Source organism: Ostrinia furnacalis, unplaced genomic scaffold, assembly GCF_004193835.3.
Source record: "Ostrinia furnacalis isolate ACB-3 unplaced genomic scaffold, ASM419383v2 OfSCF5188, whole genome shotgun sequence".
Lineage (NCBI taxonomy): Eukaryota > Metazoa > Arthropoda > Insecta > Lepidoptera > Crambidae > Ostrinia > Ostrinia furnacalis.
In genome coordinates, this window is record NW_021135427.1 from 325,571 (window position 1) to 338,296 (window position 12,726).

At 36.0% G+C, this 12,726-nt stretch overlaps 1 protein-coding gene across 1 annotated transcript; it reads right to left on the reverse strand.

Annotated features, from left to right (window-relative positions):
- Positions 1–7,369: 7,369 nt before the first annotated feature.
- LOC114360850 (uncharacterized) lies at positions 7,370–8,793 on the reverse strand. The gene has a single exon (XM_028315677.1). It carries the CDS (start codon positions 8,748–8,750, stop codon positions 8,229–8,231), a length of 522 nt encoding a protein of 173 aa, XP_028171478.1. The 5' UTR covers positions 8,751–8,793; the 3' UTR covers positions 7,370–8,228.
- Between the last annotated feature and the right edge of the window lie 3,933 nt (positions 8,794–12,726).

The following is a 12,726-nucleotide window of genomic DNA, read 5'->3' on the forward strand; positions in this document are numbered from 1 at the left end:
CAACATTCAATTTCGTATCAAAAAAATGTTTCTTGGAATGTACTTTTTAACAATCACAAAAGAAACGAAATGTCCTGATTTCTACTTAAATAACTAATTAATACAAACTTAAATTTTACAATTAGTACAAATTCTATCGCGAGAAATTCTGTTACAAGTTACTTAATTTTTCTTTCATTTTTTCTCATAGAAATACTTCTGCTGTATTGCAGGACTAAAATAAATGTATTTTGAAGTGGCATTAGGTAGGTAGGCTTACAAAGATTTCTTTGTCAACTGTCACGAAAATAATAACATTTATAACAATACTTATAGCATCTAAAAAAAAATTAATTAACACTTACACTGTAAAATTAAAACAAATAGTATTTTACATAAATTTCATAACTTTTTTGTAAATAAACTTAATGTAGAGTTATTTTTATTGTTTAATTTTGATTATCGGACGTCAACTGTCGAGTGTGGACCAATTTCCATAAGATATATCATTTTTACAAAAAATCAAACTTTTTTATAACACAATTGATATTTTATAATTTACAAATGAAATATTAAATGTATTTTACATGTTCACTAATTTTAACACCCTGGTTAATAGAATGGTATTAAATGATAGTTATTTTTACATTTAAGTTACAATAACATAACTAGCTTAAATAATGCATAACAATTATTGCGTACGAAACATAACGTAGAATTAAAACAAATAAATGTTACTCTCCTAGTATATAAAAAGCTATCTATCAATATTCATGTACAAAGCTCATTTTTACGTACTTTATAGTTGTAACGATACGCAATCATTAACAAAGAAATAGTTAAATAACCAAATTAAACGAACTAACTTGAATTTTATCACAACCATGATTTATTTTATCAATAGCCGAAATAAAAAATAAATAAAAACTACACAGTTTTTCCCCAAAAAAATCTATTTACTCAAAAAAACATTTTTTTTATTAAAAAATTAATTTTAAAACTTTTAATTTACTTTTAACACTTATTTTTCTTATTTTTCACTCACTGCAATTGATTAACACAACTATGAATGTAATGTAGAGTTTTAGATAAAAACAACAACCCAGAATTTATTAATCTTCATGTTTCTTTACGTCATTATTATGTAAGAGGTATTGTTGCTGAAGCGACATCATTAATCTGTCTGTACACGGGTCTAAAGGTCTAATTTACACTTTTATCATCTCTCTTGACATATTAACATGAAAAAAATAACAGTGGGAGCAAAATATTCAAAGAAAACAAGTGAAAAACAGCCAGTTTTGCTATATTTATTTGACAGCTCTTTTTTGACATACCAAGATTTTTTTTTATTGATGAATGAAAAGAATGTAAACACAGTGGAAGCAAAATATTCAAATAAAACAATAAAAAAAGAAGTAAATTTAATATGGCAGAAACTGAAAAAAAAGTTTTCCAAGCAGGTTTCTCTCTATTTTGTAAACAAAGCCAAATGAAAAAGATAACGTCAGGCATATCCACCGGAAACCAAGGTTTATGGCAAGATGGCGGCTTATCACGCTCATAGATCCTTTTGCCTGGTTCCGAGGATTGCCATGGCCTTGCTGTGGTATTTTGTAGTTTAAAAACAAATTCCCTTCCCTTACCTATACAAATTAAGGGATGAATGTCTACCAACTTTTTTTAATTTAAAACATTCGTTGTGCCTACATTAAATAGTAAAAAAAAAACAAATTACTTTTTATGGTTTAACAAGGAATAAAAAAAGTCGCAAAAAATAACATCAAAATAATGTTATTATCGGTAATGTAAAACATTGTCATTAAAAAAACTAAAGAAAAATCTAAAGGTCGACAAAAATAACCTAACTACAAAATGAAGGAAAATTCGCACAGGCCGCGACAAAGGAGTTATGGATTTTTTTTATATCCCCAGGGAAAGATTCCAAAGAAAGCTTCTTCCAAAGAGATCCCGGAGGATGAGCGCTCATCCCTCCAAGAGTTGTCACATTGAAAAGACAAACACGTTGTTTGGGACTTAGTTGACAGTTTTGTAAGTATTTTGTTGGTTGAGGACATGCAAAATTGTAATGGGTGACAACATAATAACCGTTTAATCGGTTTAATTATAATATTTGCATGTTAACTTAAAATCGTAACTCAGAGTGTGTTCTGAAAACTTCATTTCAGCTACGCAATAAAAAGTAAAACGAATGAGCAATAAATAATAGAAAGCACATAAACTACAGTTAAAACAAACAACATTTATGAACTTGACTGTTCAAACATTAATTTCTTATAGGTACGCTCCCAAGAGATACCGCCAATCTTGAATTAACTGGGGTTCATGAATTTCTGAAGAGCGTGCTTGAAGATGAAGGTAAAGGTACCTATCTATAGTTTTCTCTTGCTTAGAATTGTATTAGCGACCGTTGTAGGTTCGATTTTTCTTGGAGACAGTGTCGCCCGTGTTCACAAACGATGGCTTAAGTGAAGCATCAAATCGAACGCACAGCGTTGAATAGAGCTCTGTGCTTGGTTCGTATGTCACCATGTGCATCCATGGGCACTGTGAGACCTCGTAGGTAATGTTTGTGAATACATGAGTGAGTATTGCACATAATACGAATAATCATCAATATATATATTAATATGTATTTGTTTATTTATGTTTATCCATTTAAGTCGCTATAACAAGCTCTACTTAGTTTAGATCTAGGTATTTTTTGTATTATACAGTTAGAATAATGTGATCTCGTAGTTCACCAGTTAAAATTGATTTAATTTAAGCTTTATTAGTTAAAAAGTAGGGACAGTATTATGCTTTATTTTACTTTCTTATTTTGGGAAGTACCTAATTATTGTTTCTTTTCACTTTCGTTTTGAAACACGCAAAGAACGACCAAAGTTTTTCTTTGAACAACTTTTTTCAGTGAAGGAAAATTTTAATCACTCCACACACAACATTGGTAAGTAGGTAGGTACTCGATAATTTTAAAGTATATTATGTAATAACAAAGTTATTTTAAAAAACAAACTTATGAATGAATTTTTAATATTTTCTGTACATGATTGCGATATCGTTACCACGTGCTTTACACTCGCTTGCAAAAAACTACGCTGATTAAATTTAATAATTTAACCATAGATTGTCAAATATCTAATATTTAAAAACAGGTAATTTAAATAAGTATTTGAATATTCATAAATAAATAAGTAACTAGGAAGCATTAATAAATTATAATTATTAAATCATATTTAAGTTCACCACGTAAAACTTTTTGCAAACGAGTTCAACTTTAATAAAAATCTACTTTTCACAACAACACGTCCGTAAAAAAACGTTCATGGATGTACAAATATATAAAAAGTGCATAAAATGTTCCAAAAATGTGTATCCACGATCCGATTCCTCCGACTACTCGCTGTTTTGACCAGTGCTCACTGCGAGTTTCAAAAACATAGCTTTGGTTGTTGTTTGTTGTTGTTTTCATAGTGGTGGCGCCAACTGAGAGTATTATTTAAATGTTTTTTTCATACGGATTATGTACTTTAAAAATCATCATATTTCAGGGTTTGAATTTAAATCTATCTAATAGGTAATACTCGCAATGAGCACACAGTCGACGGAAAATCAATGTTTTTCCAACACCCTGCAAAGAAAAAGGCGACTTTCTACGCATAGACTTGTGAATGTGTTTAAAATTTAAGTTCTTAACACTGTCTGCCTTTAGTTTCCAGTAATACACATCAGATATTTTTTTGGCATAAAGCACAGCACGTACCACATATAAATCGTCACCATTTTCATTGCCAGTTAGTGGAAAACGATACCCCAAACAAAATTACCCCATTTTAGATGTTGCTCGCGGACCAATGAGGCAACACTTTCTTAGATCACCATTCTATTTACAATATCGATTGGTTAATTTCTAATAATTATCGCAAAATAATACAATACTACTAATAACATCATATATGGATATTTTGGACTACGTAATTATTATAAGCTCTATTCAAAGCATCACTTTTACACTTGAAAGGTATATCTTAACTCTTCAGTAGCTATTTTTAATGCAGTAAAATCAGGCATATCTATTTCAGTTTCACAACCAAATATATTTTTACATACACACAAGATAATATCTTAAAACTTAGCCTTGACTGCATAGGCAACCCTGAAATACTAATTAAATATCTTACAAAATAATAATAATTGTTTGAATATTCACTGTCTGGAAGTGTACTTAGTAATACAAACATTTGACTCAATAAAGAAATTGTTCTACTATTTTTAACTAAATTGTCTTGAAAAGGGACTGAAATAGGTCAGCATTAGTTAGTTCACTTCTGATAATTGGTGTAATTCGAACAGACAGACCGTCGGCCTAGAAAAACTGTGAATAGGGCAGCCCAAACTGAGAAACAGGTCGATCAATACATACACAAGCTGTGTAATGGACGTAATGGACAGGTTGGCAAAATGTAAATAGTGACATCAAAAAAAGCTTGATAAAAGTCCATGAAAATTCCTCTACATTTTTCGTACTTTTTCATTTTATTTTTTTATTTTGCAGCAGTAGGGCCAATTTAATGGACTGCGTATTCAGATATGCGTATCCATTAACAGATTTAAAACTTATTTGCCTTTGGTATAAAGCGAAAAACTAAGGGAATTATTGTTTCCCGCCAATGACTCTACGTTCCACTCCTAACACTCTAGTTTTCTCAAAAATTAAACACTAATGTATCTAAAAACAAACAACATGAATGTTCATCATGAAGAAATTTTTTTTCTAATTATCGGTAACCTATATTTTCACACTAAAAGAAAGAATTTGTTTACTTAGTCCAAAATCATCAGAAATACTGTTGGGATATTCCGTGGTAAATTCTCTGGCCGAAAGTGTATAAGGTAACCCGACCTGTTTCATTACTTTCATGAAATCAGCGTGAGCGACACGCTGGCAGGTAAGGTCAACCAGCGTGTTTTCGATTATCTACATAGCTACTACTTGAAATGACCTCTAAGACTCAAGGATAGAAGAAACCAGGGGTCAGACTAGTGGCACCTTTTTTATTTTTGAAAGCTTCAAAAAAACGTGGAAGCGAATAAACTCCAAAAAACAACGAAGCTTAGGCCTTTCGAAATGACAACTGGTATTTTAGTATCTGAATACACCTGTTACTTAACTAAATGTAAATACCTATTACACACAAAATCGCTTTATTAAATGCAAATATTTAGCTTAGTAGAAAACGAAGGTAAGTATACCTACTAACTTAATGTTATCGAAGCGCTGGTAAGGGCCCAAAAGATAGGGATTTTGTAATTTTAATTGCTGATTTCCGTCCCTTTTTAGCCTATTCAGTTAGCAACTACACTCAAATGCGAATATGTCTCAAATTACTTTTAGTAAACTATTTCTAACGAGTTTAGCGTGGCAATAACGTTAATTACTTTCCGTAGGTTATCCCGTAATTAGCGTTAGATACTCACGTTGCCGTTCCGAAACCAATTAGGCAACCCTAAGTTGACTTTCGCATAGCACTTACGTGTGATGGAATTTATCAAGATGGACTACTTGTAGTACTTACGAAATAGTAGAGCAATTTCAACAAAAAGTTAGAAAGCTTTTTCCAATTGTACCGTAGGACAGGGACTTCCAAACTATGGGTCGCGACCCAGTGGTGGGTCGCGAGCGAACATTGAGTGGGCCCTGCCTGTAGAACGACACACCACCCTACCGATCCAACTGGACAGCAGCGGGCGAAATATCCTATAGGTGGATCCCGAGTTTGGGAACTTGTATTAGATAACTTTGGGAACCACTGCCCTAGGAAAAAAAAAAAAAAAAAAAAAAGGAGACGTTTCCTTACTTATTTTCCAGATTAATAATAAATAGAGAAACACGGGTCTCAAGTTCTCAACGCGACATTTTTATTGTATGCTTGTTGTGACTACGGCTATCTGAAATATCAAGCTGTAAGAGTAGGCGCACACCGTTGATTTTTAGTTGGCCGATAGTTGTGCCCGATTTTAAATTGTATGAAAGTATCGGCCAAATCGAATCGGCGTAGTGTGCGCACTCCCATACATGCCCAATTGCCCATACTGATCAACTGCCCGACTAAACTATCGGCCGACCAAAAATCAACGGTGTGCCTACTCTTAGTAATCAAGTAACTCATATAATTAATGTCGCGTTGACACCCGTCACTATTTTAAATGGAAAATTCCAGATGAATCCTGAAAATTCTATAAATAGGAAACTACAGTGTCGTTAAAATATACCTTTCAAGTTTTATCTTACAATCTAGCTCGATACGTAGAGTAACATTGCATTTATATGGATACCTTTTGTATGACAAAAAACGTGATAAAATTACTAAATAAACAATTTATGGAGTTCGTATAACATTTTTTAAGCATTCATTTATTCAAAGAGGTGATTGGAATTACTAACACTTTATTAATTAACATTAAAGAAATTAATATTTTATAACTTTCTCTTCAAGACGAAAGTTTGTATATTTTTTCAATTTAAAATGGCTTAGGTATAAGGAAAAATACTGAAATACCAGTGAAAATTGAAAATCACCTAATTATTTGTATGTCAACGCGTCTATGATTTGTGTTCTCTATTCCATTCCTTATAGATTTTTAAACACATCAACTCCAAAATACGAATAAAATATACATATTTGTAATGATTAATTGTAATAAAAATACATTGGTACAGACAGCATATAAGCGATAATTTTGTGGCAATATCAACCGTATCACAACTACATAAGTGCCACAGATTAGCTTGAAGGGCCGCCTGTACAATAGCAGGATCGCGTGTCTATGGTAAGGTCACATGGCCTTGACTCATTTCTATACCGAAAAACTTTGATATTCCACTACTTAATCGTTTGAAGTTATTGTGGAATAAAACAGAATTTACTGCTTAGGGTCTGGTCTNTCTGGTCTCCTTTAAAAACGCCGTAGGCCCCGTCACAATGCTTACATACTATAGAAATGTACTCTTGTGGTCTGTCAGACGTTGACGTCGGCGTATGGACCCTGTGGACGTCGAAAGGAATGTATGACGCTGACGTCATTGCACATACGCCGCGTATAGAGTAAGATACCATAGCCTCATAGGCTTGTATTGTGAAACGAAGCTCAAGACTTGATTCTGACTCAGGCATCATTCAGTAATGAGTTTAATTAAAGTATTTTTGACCTAAATATAGTCTAATATCCCGTTAGATCCTGCAAGTAAGCTAAATATGTTCTTGAGAAGTGCATTTGTCGGGGATCGAACTAGTGACCCTCAAATCTCGAACCGACAACAAACCGATTGGTTACGATCTTTTTAATTACTTATTGTTGTTTAATGTATACTGTAACACCAATTAACACTAAGTATGATTTTAAAGTGCTTTATGTTCTATTGTGTACATAACAATTACCGTTTTACTACTTCTATAGAAAGTAAAATGCCTTTAAAACATTCTTTATGATATTTAATGACCGAAATTTAAACAAGATCAAAAGCATTTATTCACCGTAGACGGTATGAAAGGAACAACAAAGCAAGTCCTTTTGCCCATTACCGAGTTAAACTTTTAAAAGGACTTCGAGTTTGAATTTAAATCGCCTTTTCATGATAAAGAGGTATTTAAAGACATGCACCTGAATAAATGAATGACAATATCAAAGTCGCCACTGAATCGTATTTCAACTGAAGGATAAAAAACATTTATATCCAGTACAGAAAGGGTTATCGGGTCATATTTGATCCTATTAATACACGATCATTTCTATTAAGTTATAAGACGTGTAAAAGCGCTTTATAAAAGCCTATTTGCCTTTTATAACTGGATCAGAATGCCATAAAAACTTTAGGATGGTCCATCGTAACAATTCATCGTCAATTACTGCAATTAATCCACAAATTAGGCTTAATTTATACTCAATGGATTAATACTACATTGTTTCAAGGTTCTTGCAATGTTACTTTACGTCTTCGTACATACCTAACCTCCATTTCAGTACACAATTGCGAATAACTTCCAAGCGGGGTTCACAAAAACTAAACATCACAACTAATTAGGAACATTTTAATACAAATAAAAATACTTAACCTATATCTATTAACATTTTACTTGGTAACTCTCTCCTTTAACTATAAAAGCACATCATACAGTCTGTGGCACCAGTTTAGTATAAAAATTTAACAGTCACTAACCCTACGGGTGCTATATCTCGTCCGAGTCGGACCTTATCGAGTCATAGTTGGACGTTTTGCTGCGCAGCATCCTCAGGAAGGATCCCACGGCAAATATTGTCCTCCTATGCCTATGAAAGATACCCTGATATAGCGCTTCCCTCAGCGCCTTCCTGTCGTCCTGGATCGACGGCTGCGTGCTCAGAGTGATGTCCGAGTGAGCCCCGATAGCCTTCTGGTGCCTCAAACTGCCGTGCTTCTTCTCCAAAGACTTCTGGTTCGGCAGGCTCATCGTGGACTCTATAGAAGAATTCTTCGTCTTACGAAGATTCAACATTTTCTTCCCGGAAGACTGCGTCTCTGAAGACGACCTTGTCGGCGCTAGCTTTGACCGATGCAGCGGATTATTGGACCCCTCTGGGTGGACCGTGATTTCAACAGACTTCTGACTCACAGCGCTGGATCTGGTCAATGTTCTTTGCGAGGTTGTTGGCTCCGTTTTCGGCAACTGTTCTTTCGGCATCGCCGGCTGCTCCGACTCTATAGCAATCATCTCGTAATTAGTAACGAGTCTCGTTAGTGGAATAATTTACATGGACAACGACCGAGGTCACATCATAGGCGGGCGCGCCTCATCAATGCTGTCCACGGAGGGCACGGCCAAATGAATGACGACGTCGGAATTGTTCGGCGAATCACTCTTGGCGCACCCGTCGCAACAATTGCTGAACGTTATTGTCGGCACTTTAGCATCGTTGTCGATTTTAATCGAGGTCAGATTTTGTGCTAGACAATCCACGTTGGGGTTGTCCTGGCTATCATCGGAGTTTGCGTTCATAATCGGAGAGAGCCATTCCTTCTCGTCGTCTCCCTCGGACTTGTCGATGTCTGGCGAGGGGCCAAGATCTGGAACGGGGGAGAAACCTTCCCCGCTGACGCGTAAAGTGATCAAATCAGTTAAATTGACGTTAAAATTCTTGCTTCTCTTTTCTTCAGCTTTGACCTCGTCAGAGACGATTCGATCAGTGATTGTTTCGATCTCCTGTTTCAAGGTTTGATCGTCCTCGTAGAATTCGGAGAGATCTTGAAGGTTTTCGTACCAGTTTCTTCCGAGGAGACTTTCAGGGAGTTCTGTTTTCTTCTCGGCGTTATCTTGGCGATATTGGTCGATGAGAGGCTGGAGGGACTCCTCGTGCTGTCGAAAGAGGTAGTGGTAGGCCTGGCTTACCGTGTAGAGGGAGTAAGATGAGCGGGGGCGCGGCACGACGGCCGCGGAAGGCGCGTTGGCGAGCCGACGCCTCCACACGTGTCCGTGAGCCCTCTCGCACAGTATTGCATTAGTATTAAGAATCCTTTCAAAGTCGGACACTTGGTCGGCTTCGCTGATCTGCACCAACAGCTTGTTCTCTGTCTCTTTCCCGCAGACGGTCTGGCAGAGCCTCTTGTCGCTGACCTGTTTAGGAGGATTACGAGTCTTAGTCTTGTTTTGATTCGCAGATTTGGAGGTTGAATGTCTTTTGAGTTCGTCCGCGTACTTCATGGGAATTGAAAGGGTTTGTACGGAGATGGCGCACGGGACTTTCTCGGGGACTTTTCGGTTTTGTTGTTTTACTGTTACGGTGCTCGGTTTGGGGCGGGTTTTCGTATTGGATTTGGGTCTTTGGTGGATGAATTGTTTCTCAGCGTATCTGGACCGGTTGGGGTCAGCGCTTCGGACGGTCCTCGCATATTGGGAACGGGGTCGTTCTGCGAGGCTGACGCTTTTGGCTCGGAAGGGGACGTCGTATCGCGGGTCCCGGTGGTTCGCGGCCAGTTTGGTGGAGTGGATAATTGAGATTGGGAGGACGATCGAGCTGGCGCGGCGGTCTCGAGTGACTGTTGGCAAGTCATGCATAGCTTTCTTCGAATTGTGTAGCGTAAAAAGTAATTTATGGTAGCGTGCTGGGCGCGATCGATTCGGTCCGCCGTCTAATAAAATGCGGGCGATGTATGCCGCGATTGGTCGGTGAGACAGGTAGTCGGGAAATCGCAATTTTTGCCCCGTCATATTTTACGAATCGGCGGCCTGTTTAGGGAGCTACGGGGGAATGCAAGCGAATTTATGCGGGCAGGCTTGCCGCAGTATAAACAAAACTGCGCATTTGCATTTTTTGTGTTTTTTACTTAGAAAAGGTAAAATTCTGGTTTATCATGCAACCTAATTTTCCAGCTTGCATTATTTGTGCAGCTGAAACCATCGCTAAATACTCAGTAAGATCGTTTTGCTGTAGTAAATTTTCAAATAACTTTTGAAAAAAAAAGGAACAAAATATTTACGGCCCCTATAGATTAACGCATAGGTATACTCGTAGTAAAGTGTAGGTATCTAGCAGCCATTATAAAGTGAGTTTTCTTTCTCAAAATTTTCTCAAATCAGTAAATACCAATTGTATAAACTAAGTAATACCTACCCGATATTCTTTAATTATCGTAATAGTCCCTCGCCAAAGAAATCCAATTTCAAAACTATTTCAATTTAAACAGCATCATTCGCATCAAAGACGTTCGATTAATCATGTACATTCAAAAGAGCTCTTAATTTTAATCTATTCTCTTTTTTATTTGTAATTAATTCTTTTTAAAAAGGCAATTTTGCACAAAGTCAAAATTGAAACGGCTTCGTCTGTATTTACAACTAAAATATATTTTTTATTTTACTAAACATTTTTATCTCCTTTGAAATTCGTTCAACTTTCAAGATCAAGTAAGGTTTGCGAGACGTCAGACAGACTGAATAAATAATGCTTCAGCGTTTAAATTAATTTAATAATTAACTTGGAAGATTCCAAGATACTCAGAATAATTTGAAAAAAGGTCTTGTAATGGTTAATAAACTTTCACAGTTCAAAAGGATTTTACTAAACTTATTAAGTTTTTTGTCTAGCTAACAACTGTCCCCTAAGTTGTGTGGATGAGATCACTTCATAGCGATAAGACCGCCAAAAGGTTCGCCATTAGCCGGCATGCAGCGATGGCGATCAGACTTAAAAGTATGCCATATGTTTGTCTCGAAGCGCTGGTAGGGCCCAAAAGATAAGGAGACGTGTAAAGTGCCCCATAAAGGCTACCTTTTCTTTTTTTATGTAAATAACATTTTGACGTTCATAAGTGCCACTTGTGGTCTAAATTGAATAAATATTTTTGATTTTGATTTTGATTTTGATTTTGAAAGCATTGATCGCCATCGCTGCACGCCGGCTGATCGCGTTGGTTTGGCTGAACCTTTAATGGTTTCAGCTCTTTTATGTATTTCTTCCTTTTCTTATTTAATGTGCTGTACAAAGTACAATAAAGTGTTATCTATCTATCTAACAACTAAGAATAGAATAGATATTCATTCGTTTCCAATGAACTCAATTTCTTATAAGGGCGATTTTTCAATCGTCGGATAACTTTAAACTGAAGAATAAGTTTGACAGATTGCACATTGACAGTTTCAGTATGGGAAATATGACAAAATGACAAGTTTATTCTTCAGATAAAAGCATGATAAAAGATATCTGACGATTGAAAAATTAGCCCTAAGGGCTGATTTTTCAATCCTTGGATAACTTTTAACTAAAGAATAAGTTTGGCACATTGACAGATTTAGTATGAGAAATATGTCAAAATGACGAGATTATTCATAAGTTAAAATTTATCTGACGGTTGAAAAATCAGCCCTAAATGTAATTATTTTTATGTAGGTAGATGGTAGGTAAATCTGTAAAGATTACATATTATTAAGTACCTTTTATGTCTTTCCTCGGTTTCCTTTCCATTTCACATGGCTGATTTCCTCAGAATGAGCAACAACCGTGTACCGAGAGGTTATTCAAGTTAGTGTTTATTCAACGTATTACGTGGGGGTACATGGGGGTGATTCGGGTAGCCCTACTGATGCTCTACCTCTGGGCTTCAGCTTGACACTACTTTTTGGGACACCCTGTATGTGCGGATTAAAACAGCTAAGTGCTATAAAGGACATCATCCATTTTGGTCCAAAATCAAAAGTGCCGGCCAAAAAATAAAAGTGCTGTATTCTGACAGAATACGTCCACCTTAGCATTTATTACTATGGCACCAAAGCTGTAGCACCACTGTGCATCGTAGTATTTGAGTTCTAAAAATATATGAAACGTGGATGACTTTGATCTCAAATACTACGACACACAGTGGTGCTACAGCTTTGGTGTCATAGTAACAAATGCTAAGGCGGACGTATTCTGTCAGAAAACAGCACTTTTTTTTTTGTTGGCCGACACTTTTGATTTTGAACAGAAAATGTATGAATAGTCGATGACTTTTAGATCCCAAATACTCGACGCACAGTGGTGCTACGGCTTTGGTGTCATAGTAACAAATGCTAAGGCAGACGTATTCTGTCAGAACACAGCACTTTCTTTTGTTGGCCGGCACTTTTGATTTTGGACCAAAAATATATGAAACGTGGATGATGTCCTTTCTGTCTGTTGTCTTTCCCGAACAAGGTAAGAATCACTTACATGGCA

Bases quoted from the DNA above. Each gene is read 5' to 3' on its own strand.
- LOC114360850 (XM_028315677.1), bottom strand. From the start codon at position 8,750: ATGATTGCTATAGAGTCGGAGCAGCCGGCGATGCCGAAAGAACAGTTG.